We start from the raw sequence: 20,842 nt of genomic DNA on the forward strand, positions 1-20,842 counted from the left end.
CCGCCTGGCTAATTTTTGTATTTTTAGTAGAGATGGGGTTTTGCCGTGTTGGCCAGGCTGGTCTCGAACTCCTGACCTCAAGTGATCCATGAGGCTGGGTAATTTATAAGAAAAGAGATATAAGGCTAGACACAGTGGTTCATGCCTGTGGCCCCAAAACCTTGGGAGGACCAGGCAGGCTGATCCTTTGAGCCCAGAAGTTGGAGACCAGCCTAGACAACATGGCAAAACCCCATCTCTACAGAAAATTTAAAAATCAGCCAGGTGTGGTGGCACACACCTGTAGTCTCAGCTATTCAGGAGGCTGAGGTGGGAGGATTAGGTCCCTGGAGCCCAGGAAGTGTAGGTTGCAGAGATTGCATCACTACCTTTCAGTCTGGGTGACAGAGTAAGACCCTGTATCAAAAAAAAAAAAAAAAATAGCTAGGTTTGGTGGTGTACACCTGTGGTTCCAGCTACTCAGGAAGGTGAGGTGGGAGGATCAGGGTGAGACCCTATTTCTAAATAAATAAATATCTTAAAAATAATTAAATATAGATCTAATTCTTAGGCTTATTTTAATTTCGGGGTTTGCAAAGTAGATAATTACATGAAGTCTTAAAACATGGCAAGTATTATAAATAGTAAGAATTCATAAGTTATAACTGTTAATTGCTTATATTGTAAATTAAGTCAACTGAACTCACTAATTGTCTACCGTCTGTCATCTCTTCTTCCGTTGGGACTTTACTTAGGTCATTATGCTTCCAACTCTCCATAAATTCACATATATGCACGTATGGCTTATCTCCTTGTTATAGTAGTTGTAATACACTTCATTTAAGATGATAGAGTGTTAGCTGAGTGTAGTGGCTCCTGCCTGTAATCCCAGTGCTTTGGGAGTCTGAGGTGGGAGGATCACTTGAGACCAGGAATTTTAGACCAGCCTGGGCAACATAGCAAGACCCCCATCTCTACAAAAAAAAAAAAAAAATTCTTATATATATATAAATGTAAAATAAGATGTTATTTTAAATAACATAATACAATGTTAGAACAATACCTGTAATACAGTTATTGTGTTGTAACATAATACAATAATACAATGTTAGAGTAAATCCAAATTAAGTGTTTTATTAGGGCCACATAAATATTGTTCACAACTGAGCCAAATACATTTTCCTTTTTATATAACTTTTTATTTTTCCTAAAGTTCATAATGTCTTCATTTTTTTTTCATTTACTTTGTATTCTTTGAATTTCTAGCTAAGTCTTCCTGTACACTCCCCATATTTCTTTGAAACTCCTCTAGTGCAGTTTTCTGTACATTCCAACCTGCCAGATAATCTATCAATTTCCTTATTTTCCCAGAGATGCTTCCCAGGGCACTGTGTACTGCTCAGATATGACCTGGTCATTCTCCAGACCTCTGCTGCAACCTGGTCTCTTAGAACTTCCCTCTGTCTTTGTTCTTTGAGTGTCCTCATACTTTTTTCTTTGCTAGATCCCTTGTTTCCTGGATCCTATGTCTGTCCCTTCCTTGATTTGCCCCTTCATTTTGCTGGAACACATTCTCCAGTATCTCCTAAGAAAAAGGTAAGTGGGTAGGAACTCTTTTGTCTTAGGATATCTGGAAATCTCTTCCCTCCTTTCTGTTCATTTTATACTCCCTCTCTACTTCCCTCTTCAAGTGTTATGATGGTTTGGAATTTCTGATGTCCCTGGTTTCACTATAGATAGACTTTGTGTTTCTCATCTTCTGTATATTTGAGGTATTTTTCAAAAGGAAAAGACGGTGATGGGAATGTCATTACTCTACCATCTGGAAAGCAAAAATGCTTTTTCAAATTTCATGAGCATGGAAGAACATTTTCTCATGTGCGTATTTATTTAATCTTTCGATTATTCACTGGTGTGAATTATCTATAAAGGACAACTTCTTTAACAATTAGCACAAAGCACAGAAGTTCTAGTGCTTATTTTTCTCACTTGTTTCCTCCGAGATTCAGATGGTGTTGGTGTCTCAGTTGAGTGGCATCCACAGTTATTTGCTCTCATTTTCAGATTGCCTCACGCCCGTGATGGCTGTGAACATGCTCACCCAGCAGGAGGCCCCTGTCGTTATTTTGGCCAGAGCTGACTTGGAAGGCTCTCTGGATTCAAAAATAGGTAAGCAGCTATTAAAATGTAACCACAACAGTATATTTTGCAGATTTAGGATCAAAATACTCCCCTGTTGCTGTCATCTGGAAGAGCTGACTATTGATTCCATGGTCTGATTTGTTTCCTCATAAAAATGAATAGCCCTTCATTTAATCATCCCTTGTTTCAGAACTACATTTTGAAAATAAACTAGGTGTATTGCACTTTACTAGTTGCTACTGAGAATAATTAGAAATATCTGACCTACAAATCTTGCCAGTAGAGTTTGTTGTTAAGACTTGTACATATGATATGAGGAACAATGCAGCTCAGGTGAAAATTCAGTTTCAAGACTCATAGAACCATCCCAGGTATACTACCAGCTTTAAAAAAAAAGAAAGAAAGGAAAACTCATAGAACCAACAGCAACTGCTGGGACGGGGGTTCAAATGAAGCACAAATGATCGATGTGGGCTGGGTTTTGGTGAAGGCTTTGTGGAGGAGGCGAACTCGAGCTATTCAAGAAAAGGATTGTGAAACAGCAGTAAAATTGAAGGCATATTTAGAACTGTAAATTGGATGTCCTTGGCAGCCTTACTCATTCGTGAGCGTTCTAAACTATCGTCATGTAACAGGAAGTCTGAGAATGAACAAAGAGAAGGGAACCTAAAGACAGCTTTGTCCAAAATCTGCCTCCTTTAGGACAGACCTGTGCATTTTTCATTACCAACATTCCTACTGTAGGTTCCAGCCAGTCCCCAGAGTCCTGAAACCTTGCAGAGAAAGTTATTTCCACACTATTTCCTAGCACACAGAAATAGCATTTCTTCTTAAATTCACATTTTTCCCCTCATAACGCTCAGATCAGTTTTTGATGAAGTTGTTTGAAGAAATGTCAAAGCAGAAAATTCATGTTACTCTCTTCTAACCATTTAAACCTAGAAAGTGTGTTGTTTAAAGAAATAATTCCTTCTGTTACTTTTATGCATTTTATAATTAGTAAAATGTATTAATATAACCAGCTGGGATAAACATAAAGGCAGTTTTTATTGATGTGGCTTTTGGGGGAGTTTTTTGTTTGTTTGTTTGTTTGTTTGATATTTTGAATCAGATTACTGACACAATATTGAGAGTTTTGAAGGAAAAAAATCGGATTTTTTTAGGTGCATATGGAAAACTGTCTCTCCTGTTGTCTTGATGTCCCATAGTTTCATAATTAACTTTTTCCAAATGTTTACTTTTTGCTCTCCAAGAAGAACAAGAGCAGAAATAAACAGGAGATAAAGTGGTGTTTTTGCCTCCCACCTGCACTGTTAGAAATATTTCACATTCAACAGAGCGCAACATGACTACCACCATGGCCTGAGGCATTCTTTATACGGCCAAATACATTTTGTGGTTACAGTGTCTCCTTTTAAACATTACTCCTAGTTCTTCCAAATTCTATTTTAGAATGTAGTAAATGACTATTTTCCCTTCTTGAATATGAACAGCTTTTGGTATTATTTATTGCTTGCCATTTGTCCTCATCCTTCAAGTCCACTCAACATTTATTCACTGCATTAGATGCATTTTGTCTATAATCTCAGCTAGAACACTACAGAACTTTTCATCATGTCACAGAGCTTTTCATCATATTTGGGAGCTTTAGAACATGTCTCCCAAACTTTCAACCACTGTTTTAGGGCATTGTTCCGATCTCATTTAAGCACCTTGTGTAATACCCTTAGCTTTATATCTCTCAGTTTTCACACAATGTGTTGTATCCATGAGTATGTCACCTGCTTTGACGGTTGACCCTATAGCAGAGGTTCTCAACCAGGGGAGATTTTGCCACCAGGAGACATTTGGCAATTTTGGAGACATTTTTGTTTGTCACAACTCACGGAGTGCTAGTGGTACAGTTCAACATCCTGTAATGCACAAGACAACCCCCACAACAAAGTCCACAATGTCAGTAGTACCAAGGTTGAGAAATCCTGCCCTTACAGAACCAAAAGCTGGGAAGGAAAAAAAAAAACCCGTTTTTATGAATACCCAAAGCTAAAACAGCAGGCCTTGGCCCCTCTGGGTGAACAATTTATTAATGCCCAACTTCTCAAGGACATATGTGGGTTGAAGAATAAATGTCTACTTAGAATGTACTATTGCCTTTGGGAACAAAACATAGTTACCAGCTTTTGACTTCCTGACTGAGTGGATTTTCCTAGGATTGCTGGGAAATGCTGGAGGAGTCGGCCCTGCTTCTCGAGAGAAACCCACTGCCCTCTGCCACTGACAGAATTCAAGGAAGAGGCTTCCACAAATGCTTATGATTTTCAGTGGCAAAAAAAAGCACTCAAAAATGTGTATATTAGGATTGTAACTATTTAAAAAAATAGGCTGGACACAGTGGCTCACGCCTGTAATCCCAGCACTTTGGGAGGGGCAAGGTGGGCGATCACTTGAGGTCAGGAGTTCGAGACCAGCCTGGTCAACGTGGCGAAACCCCTTTTCTACTAAAAATACAAAAATTAGCCAGGCATGGTAGCACACGCCTGTAATTCCAGCTACTCTGGAGACTGAGACATGAGAATCTCTTGAACCCGGGAGGCGGAAGTTGCAGTGAGCCGAGATCGTTCCACTGCACTCTAACCTGGGCAACAGAGCAAGACTCTGTCTCAAAACAAAAACAAAAACTAAGCTGAGGAAAAAGACTTAAAGGAGGTAATACCAATATGGTAAAGTAGTTGTGTTTTGGCAGTGGGTTTCTCCAAGACCATGTTCCATTTTCCCAACTAATGTGATGTGGTTTTAAAACTTCTGTAACTAAAAGAGATAGTCTCCTTTAAGAAGCTAAAGCTGGGTGTCAATACTGTCAGTTGTTTTGTGATTTGGGCACTTGTGAAGGAAATGTTTTGTTTTCTTCTCCTCTGAATAGGAATTCCCAGTACTAGCTCAGAGGACACCATCTTAGCCCAAACCCTGGGCCTGGCCTACTCTGAAGTCATTGAAACTTTGCCGGATGGCACAGAGAGACTGAGCAGCTCTGCTGAGGTTGGTGCCTAAGAACTTACTTCCAGAATGATCACCTTAATGCGATTTTGATAGACATTTTCCTTCAGGTGCAAATTACAACCTATTCCTTCACTCGTCCCCATACCTAACAGCCTTGTAGCCTCATCTCTCTATGAAAACAAAATAATATTCTTCAAGATCTGAAAGTTTGTCCATTGTAAATCAAATTCAGTCCTCGAACAGAATGGATCAAAGTAACTAATTTTATGTTGGGGATCTCTGCTTGAGAAAAATTATCTTTTCTAAGGAATCTCTGGTTCCTTAGGAGAGGTGACTAAAATTGTTTCTTCTTCCTAGAGGAGGTATCTGTTCTCTCCAGATTACTGACATTATTTCTGCCTAAAGTGTAACTCACTTATAGAAATGAACAGGGAAGTTCAGAGTCATGTTTATTTGGTCATGGTTATCTCTTGCTAGCATGAAACAGCAGCACTTAAAGATGGTATATCTGGCAGGATTTGAGCCCAGCCTCTATGTTGAACTAACCTGGAAAGTAGGATGGAAGAGGTAGGGTGAGGGATGGGAGGAGGTAGTGGGAGCAGTGACTCTCAAGTTTGAGCACATGTCAGAATCCCCTGGTGGCCTTGTTAAACCACAGCCTGGCCCCCACCCCCACCCCAGGGATTCTGATTTAGTAGTCCCAGGTGAGACCCCAAAATTTGCACTTCTAACAAGTTTCCAGATACTGCTGCTAATGCTGCTGGTCCAGGGAACACATTTTGAGAATCAAGGGCTTAGAACCTTGCCACTCAATGTCTGGTCCCTAGACCAGCAGCACTGGCATCACTTGTTAGAAATGTGGGATCTGAGATCCCACGCTAGTCTAATAAGATCCCTATATGATTTGTATGCACATTAAAAGTTTGAGAATACTGGCTTAGAGCACTCTTAAACTTAACTGCACACTGGAAATAGCTGAAAGTTTTAAAATAATACTGATGCCTGGGTCTCACTCCAGATACTCTGACTTGATGGTTACTGGTGGTGAGGAGGGCATGGATCAGACATCAACAGTGTTCAAAGCTCCCTAGTTGATTCTGGTGTGCGGCAGAGCCTGGGAACTATTGACTTAACATAGCGACGCCACCCCTGGCCATGGCTCTGAATCACCTGGGAGGTGCCTACAGGTCCCACCTTGGCTGATCTTGATTCAGTGAGACCTGAAGATCCAAGTTTTTCCGGTTTGCAACTATCTGGCTATATTTATATCTATAAAATAAGGGAATATGGGCAGGTTTTCTCCTTTGTAGGGAGTGCATGGTTTCTAACCCCATGTTTGTGGCTTTACTTCATAAATTGCATCCCCAGACATGAGTCATGCTCTAAGATATGGACCCTTAAGCCTTTTTTTAGACCTTGTTTGAGCAGGTTCCCTGGAGGGTGGAGCAGAGCGAAGTCACAGTGTCTGTAAGGAGCCCCAGTTAACCCTCTCAAGAAAGGGGACACTCGTGGCCAAAATTAGGCTTCTGAAGTTCCCAGTGAAACATCCAGTCTTTAGTACAGTTCTCTGAGCATCAGTTATGCTTCCTGGCTTCTTTCACACAGCTTCAGATGGTCTATTGAAGCCTCTCCTGACTCTAGGCTGAATATCTAGAGTAAAAGAATTATTTCAATAAGTAGAAGGAGAATGGCTAGGGAAAGCCCGCTTTCGTCTATGAGCTTCTGGAATGGAAAGACAGTGATGTTAGGAGAAGACTGACTTTCAGGAGAGCTTTTTATGATTTGCATCGTGACTGTGATAGTGGGAGTGCAGAAAGACACTTCAGACCGTTCATGAAAAGGGCTACTTTTGATCAACATAGCTGTATTTTCTTATTCTTTATGCCTCTTGACTGTAAGCTCCTTGAGGACATGGGAAGATCATATTTATCTTTGTGCCCCCAGTGGCTAGCACAAGCCCAGCACATACAGATGCCCAGTGGGTCTTCATTGAACAAATTTGAGGGTGCCTACAATCCAGGTTGTTACCAAGCCACACTGGCTCAATTCATATAATTAGTTTGGCTCTCTGAAAAGCACCAAGTGAAAAGATAATTTCTCTTTTGTACTATTAGTGGTCTGTCCTGCTGTCTATAAAATGGGAGCATTTAAATATAAAAAGAGTGGTCTGGTTCTTCAAGCCAAAGCCTCAGAATGTTCCTCTGCTTGCCTGAATTCCTTCTGCTTTAGGATAATATTGAATTTTTATTTTCTGAATATTTTCCCCCCAACAGGGGAGTAGTCATTAAAAATCCTTATCATGCAGTTCTTTACTGGCAGCTAAAAGCTGATATTTGATGATCTCTGTAGGTGTCACAGGGCTCTGGTGATAAGGAAAGCCACAGAACCAGGGCCAACCGAGACACGTCAGACCCAGCAGACACAGTGCCTTGGGCCCACAATACTTTTAGAGGCCTCTGCAAAAGTTTTAATTTCTTTTAAAATCAGAAGAAAAAAATGAACTTTTAGGGTCAAAAGTTACATTTCTCTTTATATTGATGCAGTTGTAAAATATAGCTCTTAATATTATCTGAAGGAGCAAGGAGCCTACAAAGGCAGAAGCACCTGGGGCTCATGAAAGTCATGAATACAGCTCTGCACAGAACTGGTCCCTTGGGAGAGCCACACATTAACATGGCAGGACTGGTGGCAGCATCGGGGTGGTGACTCGTGCTATGCAGAGAGGAGTGAGCTCTCTTTTCTTTCCCTGTCAGTTCACAGGTATGACCCGGCAGGATGCTTTTCTAGCCCTGACTCAGAAAGCCCGAGGGAAGAGAGTGGGTGGAGACGTGACAAGTGATAAACTGAAAGACTGGCTGATTTCGCGGCAGCGGTACTGGGGCACACCAATCCCCATTGTCCACTGCCCAGCCTGTGGCCCCACACCTGTGCCCCTGGAGGACTTGCCCGTGACCTTGCCCAACATCGCGTCTTTCACTGGCAAGGGAGGCTCTCCACTGGCCATGGCTTCAGAGTGGGTGAACTGCTCCTGCCCGAGGTAAGAAGCCATATCCCTGCAGCGGTGACTGTGCCTATGGCCCCATACCTGCTAGGGCTTCAGACACCCTCCTCCCTCCTGTTGCTAACTCTACTCCCTTTTTCCCTGACTTCCACGAGGCTGAAAAGAACACTGTGGGTCTTTGAGGCCCTTTGAGAGAAGGGTCTGTGACCTGCCTCTGCAGCGGGCATCCTCCATTCTCTGAGCTATTGGAAGCAGCAGTGTCAGTTCAGATCTATGCCAGAAACATCTGATCCAACTGATGGAAAAACTCTAAATTTTCCTTACAGCTTTGTAAAAAAAACACTTTCCTCCATTTTGATATTCCAAAGAGCCACGTAGAGAGGCGAGAAAAATGTTATCTTCTCCACCTTGCAGTTTTCCAATATAGTGACTGTAACAACAGTGGAGATTTTATCACGAGTAGCAGAGTAGTAGCTAAGAGAGCAAGTGTGCTCAAGGGCTCCATTCTTTAATATGCTGAAGCGCCATGGTTCCTTTCTCCTCATTTTGGAAGCGGGATTATGGTTTTCTGTCTATTCACTGGCATGTCTCAAGTGTGGTTTTTAATGATGCTGTCCGTATCAGCTAATTAAACAAATAGCAGATACCAAGTTCCAGTATTTTCCTTCTTCTGCGGAGAAGCCATTTTCTCTGCCTTATAGACCATGATGAGGATATTTTAAAATAATTTTGTATTCTGCCAGTATAGAGCTGAGTTACTAGGTTGACAATTAGGTAACCACATAATATAATTGGAAGTCTTGAGCTGGGAGTCAGATCAGTGATAGATTCAAGTCCTGGCTCTGCCTCCTAACTGTCTAGTCTTGGGAAAGTCATTTACCTTCTCTGAGCTTGAAATCCTTCATCAGGAACAAAAATAACTCCATCAAAGGGCTTTTCAGAAGACTAGAATTAACACATGTCATCCTGCACAGTGATACCTTCTAGGTCTTCAATAAATGGAAACTTTACAGCCATCTAGCCAGGTACTTGCCAACCATCCTCCCAGGTCCTCACTGAGGCAGTTTTGAAATTCAAGATGGAACTTGGAGGAAGGTATATAGGAAGGCCCAGACCATTTTAGGGTAGAAATGCTGGCTCCAGGAGGAAAAGGGCTTCCCTACCAGAGATGTTGGTGGGCTACATACAGCACAGCAGTTGTGGCCTTATTGATGAGGATAAGGTTTTCTGCCTTGGCTGCAGAATTACTGGAGGGCAGAACCTAGGCCTTGGCGTTGGGCAAGGCTCCCTGGATAATCTTAATGAGCACCCAAGGCTGAGAGCCACTGAGCCAGTGTGGCAGAGCGAGGCAGCCGAGTGGTACAGACTACAGGCACCAGAGCCCACCAGATGTGGATTTCTTACCCTTGAACTACAAGGCTTTGGAAAAGTTTCTTAACCTCTCTGAATCCTAGTTACTCATCTGAAAAATGGGGATATGAGTAGTATTGGTCTCATAATCCTCAGGGCTACTGGGGATTATTATCTCATTTAATCCCCAGTAGTTTCAAGTATAGTTTCAACTACTTTTGAGATAGTTTCAAGTACTTTTGAAGTACTTGGCTCAGTTCCTACTACCCAGTATTATTATCATTACTATTGGAGCTAATCCTGATAACATTACCACCATTATCTGTCACTTCTATCCCTCCTACTTGCCATGTAGCTTCTTCCTACTTTTTAATATCAGCAATAAAACATGTTAGTTGCCTTCAAGTCCAACAAGACCATTAAAAAGGAAATCAGCATGGCAAATGTTAGCCAGATGTTATTCCTTTTATAAATTGAGCCCTGCATTTTCTCCCTCACTTGGACCTCACTTGCACAAGGTGAGGAAGAAAAAGTAATCTTTATTTTCTAATTGTTTCCCAAAATAGTGTCTGTGTTCTGGTTGATTGCTCTCCAAATAAAAAGACCTGGCTTTAATTTAGAGATGCACTGTTGAGATCAGCTTCTTAGAGCAGCCCTGGGTGGTAGGAAGCTGGATTCTCTGAGGACTCTTTCCGAAAAGCTTCTACTCTTAGAGACCACCACTGTTCTCACTGGGAGGTCTCCTGATTAAAATGCAGGGGGTCCCAAAGCCCTGCCAGATCTAGGGCGCCCATGCTCTCTGCTCAGCCACTGCATTTAACCAGCTGATGAGGGAGCTGGGGGAATATGTGGGGGACTGGTCATTTCCTTGGGTAATATTTGTAAAGCTGGTATGAACTACTTCACAAATGGAAGATAGAAATGCAACCCTTCTTTTATTCTTAAATTAAAAATATGGGCTCAAGCACGTACATGCTAAATTTGCAGAAGATGTATCAGTTCCTCTTGGGACTCCTCATCACTTCTCCCCAAATTCTGCAATAACCCCCAAAGACTTACACTTCACAAAGTGGATATTTGGAGGGGCGATGAGCCTCATATCCATGCTTTAGAAGGGAGAGCCTGCTATGGCTTCCTGCTGCCACAGAAGGCCCTGTTGCTAGCTGGTCCTACCCATCAGACAGAAGGTGCTGATTCTCTGCTGATCCAGGCCTTGAGGAGTCTCCAAGGCAGCTAATCCCTGTCCTGTGCTAGGCTTGACTAAGGGCACCTTCTTTTGAGTTCCTAGGTAGTGTGGCTTTTGGCACCTGGTTCTTTCAGTCCCACAGGCCCACAACTCTAGGAATGTTCTTAAGAATGAGTGTAGCAGCTGGGCACAGTGGCTCATGCCGGTAATCCCAGCACTTTGGGAGGCCGAGGCAGGAGGATCACTTAAGGTCAGGAGTTTGAGACCAGCCTGGCCAACATGGTGAAACCCCATCTCTACTAAAAATACAAACATTAGCCGGGCATGGTGGCATGCACCTGTAATCCCAGTTACTCGGGAGGCTGAGGCAGGAGAATTACTTGAGCCCAGGAGGCAGAGGTTGCAGTGAGCTGAGATTGAGCCTCTGCACTCCAGCCCAGGTGACAGAGCCAGACTCCCATCTCAAAAAAAAAAAAAAAAGAATGAGTATAACACTTGGGCCCTTGTGAGACCTTGGTCCTTCTGGACATGTCTGTCCCTAGGACAGGGATTCCTTTTTCTTTTCAACCCTTCACATATCAAGGATCTCACTTTATTCTCTGTCTTGAGCACCAGGGCTTTCTTCACTCTTCCATAAGGAACCTATCTAGGCAGTGGTCTGGCGGTAGATAATGTAATCAGCTCTGGAGGGGGGTCCTGATTTCTAGCATTTGCCAATTTTTGTGATGTACATACTCCCATCAGGGCCAGTTTCAAGCTACCAACTTGCCATCTTTTGTCACAGTGGTATAAAGAGATGCTGACAATTGATTCTCACAGGCTGGCATGAGCTGGCTCCAGCAACCATTGCCTTTGGGGCTTCCAAGGTGGTTTGTCTTCCTCGGGTCATCCTGGTAGATTTCTGCACCTGTCACCCCAGAACAGAAGTAGAAGAAAAGTCCAAGTTGATTTTCCACACATCTCCCTATGTTTGGTTCTCATTTCTCTTCATGCATTGATTGGCTTCACAAGCATCATAAAGCAGACATTGGCGAAGGCAATCTTGACATGCCTGGAACAGAAGTTAATGCACAAAAGAGATACCTAATCCTGTCTTGTCCTTTTGGGTGGTGAGGCTTTCTACCAGGTTAAATTCAGAGAAGTGGAAAATAAGGCTTTTAATTGTTGGAAATTGAAACTTTTATTTATAAATTCCTTTAAAATATCACATACTATACAATATAAAAAGAGCGCTTTCCCTGAATTGTCTTTTCATATGTGGCTTTATTCTTTTTTTTTTTGAGATGGAATCTTGCTCTGTCGCCGGGCTGGAGTGCAGTGGCACGATCTTGGCTCATTGCAAATTCCGCCTCCTGGGTTCAAGAGATTCACCTACCTTAGCCTCCTGACTAGCTGGGACTACAGGCACACGCCATCACACCCAGCTAATTTTTCATATTGTAGTAGAGATGGGATTTCACCATGTTGGCCAGTATGGTCTTGATCTCTTGACCTTGTGATCCGCCCCCCTCAGACTCCCAAAGTGCTGGGATTAAAAGCTTGAGCCACTGCACCCAGCCTGTGGCTTTATTCTTATGACATTTTAAATTCATACTTATTGTTATAGCTCTCTCAAAAGCTAGTGGAAAACTGCATTAAAATTTAAAAAGAAACCAAATGATGAATTTCTTTTCTTTCTTAGGTGCAAGGGAGCAGCCAAGAGAGAGACAGACACGATGGATACCTTTGTTGATTCTGCTTGGTACTACTTCAGATACACTGACCCTCACAATTCGCACAGGTAAAACGTCCTTGCTGACGTCCTTGAGCGTGTGTCAGTATAGCTCCTCCCAGAAGCAAAGACCAAGATAGAATTAGACATGCAAGAGATTTCTTGGGGGAAATGCCTGTGCAGATTAAAGGGGAGAAGAGGAGGAGTGGGCAGAGAGTGCTCTTAGACCACGATGATGGCCTATGACAGGTGTGAAAGGAGAAGGGAAAGGAAGGAGGATCAGATGGAGGAGGCTCAGTTCACAGCGCAACTCTGAGAAAGCCTCGACCTGGCCAGTGGGAAGCCCCGAGCAAAGCTAGTCCATTAGAGTCTTCAGTCAGGCTAAAATGTCTCGGCTCCAGCCCCTCCCTCTACTCTCCTGAGAGCAGCCTGGGAGAGCAACATGGGCTGGCAGGAACACACCAGGGTGGGTCCACAGATGCAGCAACTGGAAGCTGTCAGTCAACTGTGCACCTCGGAACAGTCTCTCTTAAAGGGAGAGTGCTACATCATTAAGTTAGATTATTCATAGCCAGGTAAATCCCAAGTACAACACAAATACAAAACAGAAAAAGGAAGGAAATGCTACTGTAATACTCTCCTTGCAGTGAACTGCATTTGTATGATTGTAAAGATATAATGTTATTTATTTAACTGAAAAGAATGATGTAACTCTGCAGAGAAGGTAGCAGGTGGGGAGGGTGAGAGAGCTAAGAAGCCTCACCTCTTACCACAGAGTCAATAGATCATTTCCTAAATTGATAAATCAATAAAGAGTATAAACATGTTTTTTTTTTTCAATAATTGCCAGGAGAAACAACCAAAAGAATTAAAAGTGGCTAAGAGACAGGCCTGAGGCAAGGAAAGAATTGGGGCTGGAGACCACTGTTTTTCATTATAAATCTTTCAGTACCATTTGATTTTTCAGCTGTATTCGTGTGTTTCTTTGAACGCTGCCCCTGCCCCTGCCCACCCAAAAAAAAAAGAAATTAAGGGAAAGAGAACAGTAGTAAAGAGAGAGAATGAGAGCTGAAAGAAACTCTTCCAGAGCCCGGGAATAAAACAGCATTGTGCTTAAAAGGGCCTTGCCTGATGGCTCTTGTCCATGGCAGAAACATTCTGGAACCCTGTTCCCTACATATAAAATATGCCCCCCATTCTTTGTAGTTCTTAAATAATATATTTCTAGTAAGACAGATACTCCCGCGCTCACCCTGCCAGAATTTCAACCTGCAGTGTTGTGATTCTGTAATTTGAGTTCATACCAGATATGAAGGGGATCCTTGTCGGCATGGTGGCTCATGCCTATAATCCCAGCACTTTGGGAGGCTGAGGAGGTGGATCGCCTGAGTTCAGGAGTTGGAGACCAGTCTGACTGACATGGCAAAACCCTGTCTCTACCAAAAATACAAAAATTAGCTGGGCATGGTGGCGAGCCTGTAATCCCAGCTACTCAGAAGGCTGAGACAGAAGAATCACTTGAACCAGGGAGGCAGAGGTTGCAGTGAGCCAAGATCGCGCCACTGCACTCCAGCCTGGGCGACAGAGTGAGACTTCCTCTCAAAAAAAATAAAAAAGAAAAGAAAAAAGAAATGAGGGAGATACTGAGTGAAAGATACCCTGCAAAGGCAGGAAGGGTGCAAGGTGACGATTGTGGCTGGGAACCACCAGCATGGCCTTCTCTGGCCCACAGAGGGGCTCCCCTTCAGGGCCTTTCCTCTATAAGGGGCCATGGGTGCATTTCATGTAGCAATAACTGGCTTAGAATGCGAGTGGGGTCAGGCTCTTTACTTTCTCTGAGTGCTTCAAAGGAAAGCCTTCACACAGATGAGAGAGACTCCAAGTAACTGTGGCAGGAGAGACATCCTGAGACTGTCACAGCCTGTGAACAGCAGTGAGCACTTCATTTCCCTCATGGCACACTGTGGTTAGCTTCAGCCTGGGCGCGAGTTCTTCCTGGGGTGGTTTCCTGAGTGGATCATAAATCCAAGCTGTAGCTACTTTCAACATTTCACTCCTTAATATATCCCAAACTTGTTTTCCGGCCAAATACCATCCTTCACTTCCCTTTCTTTTCTGTCGCCTGGATTGGCAGTTGAATTTCTTTAGGGAACTATTTTTCACAAAGCAAAAAAGTGATTTTTAGAAATTTTATCAGAATTCTGGTACAGTGACTGGAGAACACCAAACTACCTTAAAATGCAAATATGTGGTGGTGGCTGGACTCTTTTCTAGCCTCAGAGCTGAAGCCAGCCAAGTCCATCCTAGGGAAAAAGGTGGCTTGAGGTGTCAGGGAACCAATTCACAAATATTCGAAGCCCTCCAAAGGCAAAGGTTTGCTTGATTGGCTGACCTCAAGGGACAGCATTACCTTGGCAGCACAGAGGTCTGTCGCCAGCCAGTGCTGCCCCTCCCTCTGAGGGTCCCAGCCAGAAAATGGAAATGGCATTTCCTTTCCTCTACAGTGTCCATTAGGACCCGAGAGTATGAGAAAGCCTTTCTATTAGTATCTGTTGGCCAAAAAGTATCTGTTAAGTACTGTCAAGTGAGAGAGAGTTATTGGGCTATTTTATGATAATTCACCCTAAATATGCTGCATTGCATTCATTAAGCAATATACAGGCTGTTGCTGACTATATTTTCAGGCTGCTTTAAAAAACAAAATCAATTTTCTGTTTTAAAATAAATACTTACAGCTGGGGCACAGTAGCTTACGCCTGTAATCCCGTAATTTTGGAAGGCCAAGGCAGGAAGACCAGTTGAGGCCAGGAGTTCGAGACCAGCCTGGACTGAACATAGCAAGACCTTGTCTCCACAAAAAATGTTTTAAAAAAATTAACAGATGGCCAAGTGCAGTGGCTCACGCCTGTAGTCCCAGCACTTTGGGAGGTCGAGGTGGCCAGATCACCTGTGGTCAGGAGTTCGAGACCAGCCTGGCCAACATGGCGGAACCCCATCTCTACTAAAAATGTAAAAATTAGCCGGGTGTGGTGGCAGGCACCTGTAATCCCAGCTACTCAGGAGACTGAGGCACAAGAATAGATTGAACCCTGGAGGCAGAGGTTGCAGTGAGCCGAGATCACACCCCTGCACCCCAGCCTGGGTAACAGCAAGACTCCATCTCAAAAAGAAAAAAAAAAAAAGAAAAGAAAAAATTAGCTGGGCGTAGTGGTGTGTGTCTGTAGTCCCAGATACTTGGGAGGTTGAAGCTGGAGGATCGCTTGAGCCCAGGAGTTGGAGGATGCAGTGAACTATAACTGTGCCACTGCATCCAGCCTGGGTGACCGAGCAAGACACTATCTTTAATAAAGGAAAAAAAATGTTTAAATGTGAAAATAAATTAATAAATAAAATAAGCATTTAGTATCTACATGTTAATCTTCATTGTAAATACCACATTGCCCTCTATTGGTAGGAACTCCGAAGTCTCAATTTTGTAATCATAATAATAAAAATTAAAGTGAATCTAGATATTCAAGGTGCATTGTAGCAAGTTGCCTTTTTTTGCTGGTATGTTTTCCTCATGTCCTCATTTTATATGCAAATTGCTTTTGTTGAAATATGTCAGTAATATCTTCTGTAACCATTTTTAAAATTTCATAAATTAACACATCTGACTTTTTTCTTTTTTAATATATAAGCTTTTCTCATATATATACATTTTTTGTTTGTTTGTTTGTTTGTTTTGTTTTTGAGACAGAGTCTCGCTCTGCTGTCCAGGCTGGAGTGCAATGGCACAATCTTGGTTCACTGCAACCTCTGCCTCCCGAGTTCAAGCGATTCTCTTGCCTCAGCCTCCTAAGTAGTTGGGATTACAGGTGGCCACCACCACACCTGGCTAATTTTTGTATTTTTAGTAGAGACGGGGTTTTGCCATGTTGGGCAGGCTGGTCTCAAACTCCTGACCTCAGCTGATCCGCCTGCCTTGGCCTCCCAAAGTGCTGGGATGACAGGCATGAACCACCAGGCCCGGCCTTCTCTTATATTTTAAAAAGAAAATCATTGTTATTCCCTGATACAGTTCATTTCAGGGCATATGCATGTTACAGTAGGTCTGTTTAATTTACACAATTGTGGCAAAGCAGGTTTTTAAAAAATGTCCCTATCTCTTTTTTACAGCCCTTTTAACACAGCAGTGGCCGATTACTGGATGCCTGTGGATTTGTACATTGGAGGGAAAGAACATGCTGTCATGCACTTGTTCTATGCAAGATTCTTTAGTCATTTTTGCCATGATCAGAAAATGGTTAAACATAGGTAAGCATTCATACTGCTTTGCAAAAGAATTCAGTTGCATGAATAGCAACTTTAAGCAGGTGTGAGTTCTTCTGAAGCAAGGTAAATGCATGTAGTAGAAGAATACTAGTTTCTAGTATGCTTTAGAGGTTGTTGTCAACCTTAACCATTTGAGGTCCATTTATTATTGCTTAATCAGTTCTGGGAAGTGATGCTGCTGGCTTGCATAGAACCTAGCCTTCCGTGCTTCTCTGTTTAACTGAGTTAAGTAATTAAGAATTGTACCTGTGAGGCAGAGAGGAGTGGCCCATAATGTTTTATAGCATCTCGTGTGAGGTCATGCTTATCACCCAGTCTTTCTGTGTCAGCTCTGTTCCTAAGCTTGACTGAATCCCACCTTGATGCATCCCTCTGAAAAATGTATAGAGTGGATTTGAAATAGAGAATCACATTGTAAAAACATCAGTAAATTATTTTCCTGTTGGCCTATTGTAACCCTTTCCTCATAATGGCCAGAAAAATGTGTGTGTACTTTTTCCCATGAAACGTATCATATATAAAAATTACATACTTAATGCATTTAAAGAATTGTACATTAAATATGTAATTTTTATATATGAACATACATGCCCCACTCCTCAGTTTAACAGAGTGTTATACGTACCTTAGAATCCCCAAGGTGCCCCCTCCTGTTATGTATCTCTCTTCTATGCCCACCACCTCGCCCCTAGCTAATACCGATCCCGGATTTTTAATTCCTCACTTGCTTGCTTTTCTTTATAAATGTATCATTTCTGCATGTATTTTTAAACTATGTATTGTCTGGTTTTCCTGTGTTTGAACTTTACATAGGTAGAATTATATTTCAGGTATTCTGTCTTGCTTTCCTCACTCAACAGTTTTTTGAGATTCAGCAGTGCTGACGGATGAAGTTATATTTCTTCCTGTTTCACTGCTGCGAGATATTCCATTATATGGAATGAAACTTCCAATATAGAACTCAGTTTATGTATCATACCACCATTGATGGTGGTCAGACTGTTTTGTGCGATTGTGAACAAAACTGCTATGAACCTTCTTGCACATGGTTCCTGACATACGCATCACCATTTCTTTAAAATGCGTACCTAAGAATAGAATTGCTCGATTGTAGGATATGCACATGTTCAACTGTCTTGAGAAACACCAAACTATTTTCCATAGTGATTACCTAAGCCTATACTTCCACTAGTAGAAATGAGGGTTCCAATCTCTCTACATCATCATCAACATTTTGTACTATACAGCTTTTAAATTTCACCAAACCAGTGGGTATATAATGGGTCATGTTGTGAGTTAAATTTGAATTTCAAGACATCAATGTTTTTAAAATTTTTTTATTTTTAATTTTTGCAGGTACATAGTAGGTGTATACTTATGGGATACATGAGATATTTTGGTACAGGCATGCAATTTATAGTAATCACATTATGGAAAATTGGGTATCGATCCCTCGAAGCATTTATCCTTCGTGTTACAAAATCCAGTTATACTCTTTTAGTTATTTTTATATGTTTAATTAAGTTATTGTTGACTAGTTGATTTCTTAATAAAGTTTATCATGTTTCATAGGTTTATGAATCTCTGTGATCAAATCCCTGTTTGTATCCTATGCTTTTATTTTTTCTAGATCGTTTCTCTTTTATTGATTTGTAAGGGGTTCTTTAAATATTCTTGATACTAATCCTTTTTCAGCTATATGTATTGCAGGTAGTTTTTTCTAGTTCTTGGCTTGTCTTGTTTTTATGGCATCTTTTGATGAACAGAAACTCTTAATTTAATGTAGTAAAAATTAATAATCTTTCCTTTATGGCTATTGCTTTCGGTGTGTCAGTACTGTTAATGGAATAGTTCATCCTTTTCCCCATTGATCTGTAGTGCCCTCTCCATCATAAATCAAGTTGTCATATATTCCAGGGCCTATTGATAGGATCTTTATTCTGGGACTACAGGCGCCCACAAGCATGCCCGGCTCATTTTGTATTTTTAGTAGAGATGGGGTTTCACAGTGTTGGTCAGGCTGGTCTCAAACTCCTAACCTCAAGTGATCCACCTGTCTCGGCCTCCCAAAGTGCTGGGATTCTAGGCATGAGCCACTGTGTCTGGCCAGTTTCTTTATAGCTATCTTCCAGTTTCTAATTGTCTCTCTGTCTCCATCTGCTGATTAACCCATTCTTTGAGTTTTTTATTTTAATTATTCTTCATTTCTAGAAGTTCTAGGTTTTTAAATTTTCCTTTATTTTTATGGTATTTTCTTGCTATCTTTTAAGTCTTTATTTTCTAAAATAGATTAAACATACTATTATGTTGTCTGATAATTCTTTAATGTCATTATGAGTCTGTTTAGTCATTTGTTGTTTCTGCTCTTCTCACTCATGATGCCTAGTTCTTTGGGGGATGGAGTGCAAAGCGTGTTTTAACTGACCTTATATTTCTCGAACTTTTTTTTTTTTTTTTAATAGGAACTCTTTGGAACCTCGCTGCTAGAGGTGATTTTGTGTTAGCTTCTCCCTGTTGCCTGGAGATGCTACCAATCCAAGACCACTTTAAATTGAACTTTCTGCTTGAGGTTTTTAGAACCATATAGGTAATATGCATACAGTCCCAAACCCACATGAGGTTCAACTTCTGTCTACAGATTCTCAGGAGAAATACTTTTCTTTCCTCCTACACATTACCGTGGTCAAGATAGGCGAGTTTCCTTGTTTGTCTCTTCTAACCACAGGTTTATTTGTAGTTCATTGATGATTTCAGTTCATTGATGATTCCTGTCTTGAGATCTTCTAGACTCCCAAAGTTGCTTAGGCTTTAGGTTTTGTGTCCCATCTTGTGTGTACCACGCCATGCACAAATATTTATGATCACAGGGGTTCTATAGATATGCCCAGGGTAGACGCTGGCTTCAGGAACTGTGTTTTCCTAAGTTGGGTTTTGTTTTGTTTGCCAGCTCAATGTATTTTACATTCCAACTAACTTTTTCACTTGTTTTGCATCAGGACAATAACTCAGGCTCTCTTGTCTGCTGTATTACCAGAAGCATAATTGCTGGATTTTTTTTTTCAGTTGTTGTTATGTTGTTTTTCTGTTTGTTTACTACAACATCCTTTAGAACATTTTTTAATTACAGAGAAGAAAGGGGAAATATCTGATTATTTCCCTATCCGGATAACCCATGTTGACAATTAAAAAAAAAAGTAATACATATCTAAACTATTTTGTAACTACACAGAAAGTGAACATTGTTGTCTCCCGCCCTGCACGCCACTCTTTAGCCCTTTCCTCAACTTTTAGGTTTCTTTTTATTTCTTCCAGGAAAATACTTTGCCTATCCCCATATGTGTTTTTATTGATACACTCATTTTAAATGTTGCTTATATTGCATACATATCCTTTGCTTCTTTGACTTAATAATATAGCTTGGTGGTCTTTCCATATCAGCACAAACAAATATCACATTCTTTTTAATGTAGGCATAGTATTCCCTCATTTGGACATACCATAATTTATGTAAACGGTCTCCTATTCTTCCAATTACTATTTTTTTTTAAAGTCCAGTGACCTTCTTTATTGATATGCTTAGCAAATAATTGGGAGCATCTCTGTAGGCTCAAGTCCTCACACTGGGGAATTCTGGGTCAAAAAATATATGTCTGTAAGATTTTGATAGATAGAAAAATATTACTTTTAAAACTTCTGTAATGCAGACAGAAACCCATTTTCATTAAAATGAAGCACATTGAAAGCTCCTTCCCTTCACCTAACCCTCGGACCAGATGGCTGACTCTGCATATGCATGCATGGATTAAAAGAAGTCTACTGTACAGAAAACTAATTTAGGGTCTAAATTAAATGCTTAAAATAAATTTATTCTCATCAGTTCCAGAGACCTTCATGTATAAAAATAAACTGGTCTGCATCAGAAGGACACTAAAAACATTAACAGTATTACTCCTCATGTAAATAAATTTGTTAAAATGTTTGTATTTTAGGTTCTAGAATTTACCAATTCTGCCTTGCATTTCTTATGTCTGGAAACTAATTTACCTAACTAGATAAAGATTGTCATTGACAATGGGAATTATGTCCTGTTACTGTCATGGTCTCATGGATATTACACATTTTTAGTGAAATCTTTCTTCTTTCCTTCCTTCCTTCCTTCCTT

General features: G+C 41.3%; 1 protein-coding gene across 2 annotated transcripts in view; it reads left to right on the plus strand.

Annotated features, from left to right (window-relative positions):
* The window catches only part of LARS2 (leucyl-tRNA synthetase 2, mitochondrial), a 162,387-nt gene that overhangs the window by 97,083 nt on the left and 44,462 nt on the right, over positions 1–20,842 (plus strand). For both annotated transcript variants that reach the window (XM_011952653.1, XM_011952654.1), the window contains 5 exons: positions 2,044–2,148; positions 5,042–5,157; positions 7,872–8,155; positions 12,337–12,435; positions 16,525–16,662. In XM_011952653.1, coding sequence (XP_011808043.1) covers positions 2,044–2,148; positions 5,042–5,157; positions 7,872–8,155; positions 12,337–12,435; positions 16,525–16,662 — 742 coding nt within the window. The remainder of the gene's footprint in view (positions 1–2,043; positions 2,149–5,041; positions 5,158–7,871; positions 8,156–12,336; positions 12,436–16,524; positions 16,663–20,842) is intronic.

This window comes from Colobus angolensis, unplaced genomic scaffold (genome assembly GCF_000951035.1).
Source record: "Colobus angolensis palliatus isolate OR3802 unplaced genomic scaffold, Cang.pa_1.0 Scaffold344, whole genome shotgun sequence".
Taxonomy (NCBI): domain Eukaryota; kingdom Metazoa; phylum Chordata; class Mammalia; order Primates; family Cercopithecidae; genus Colobus; species Colobus angolensis.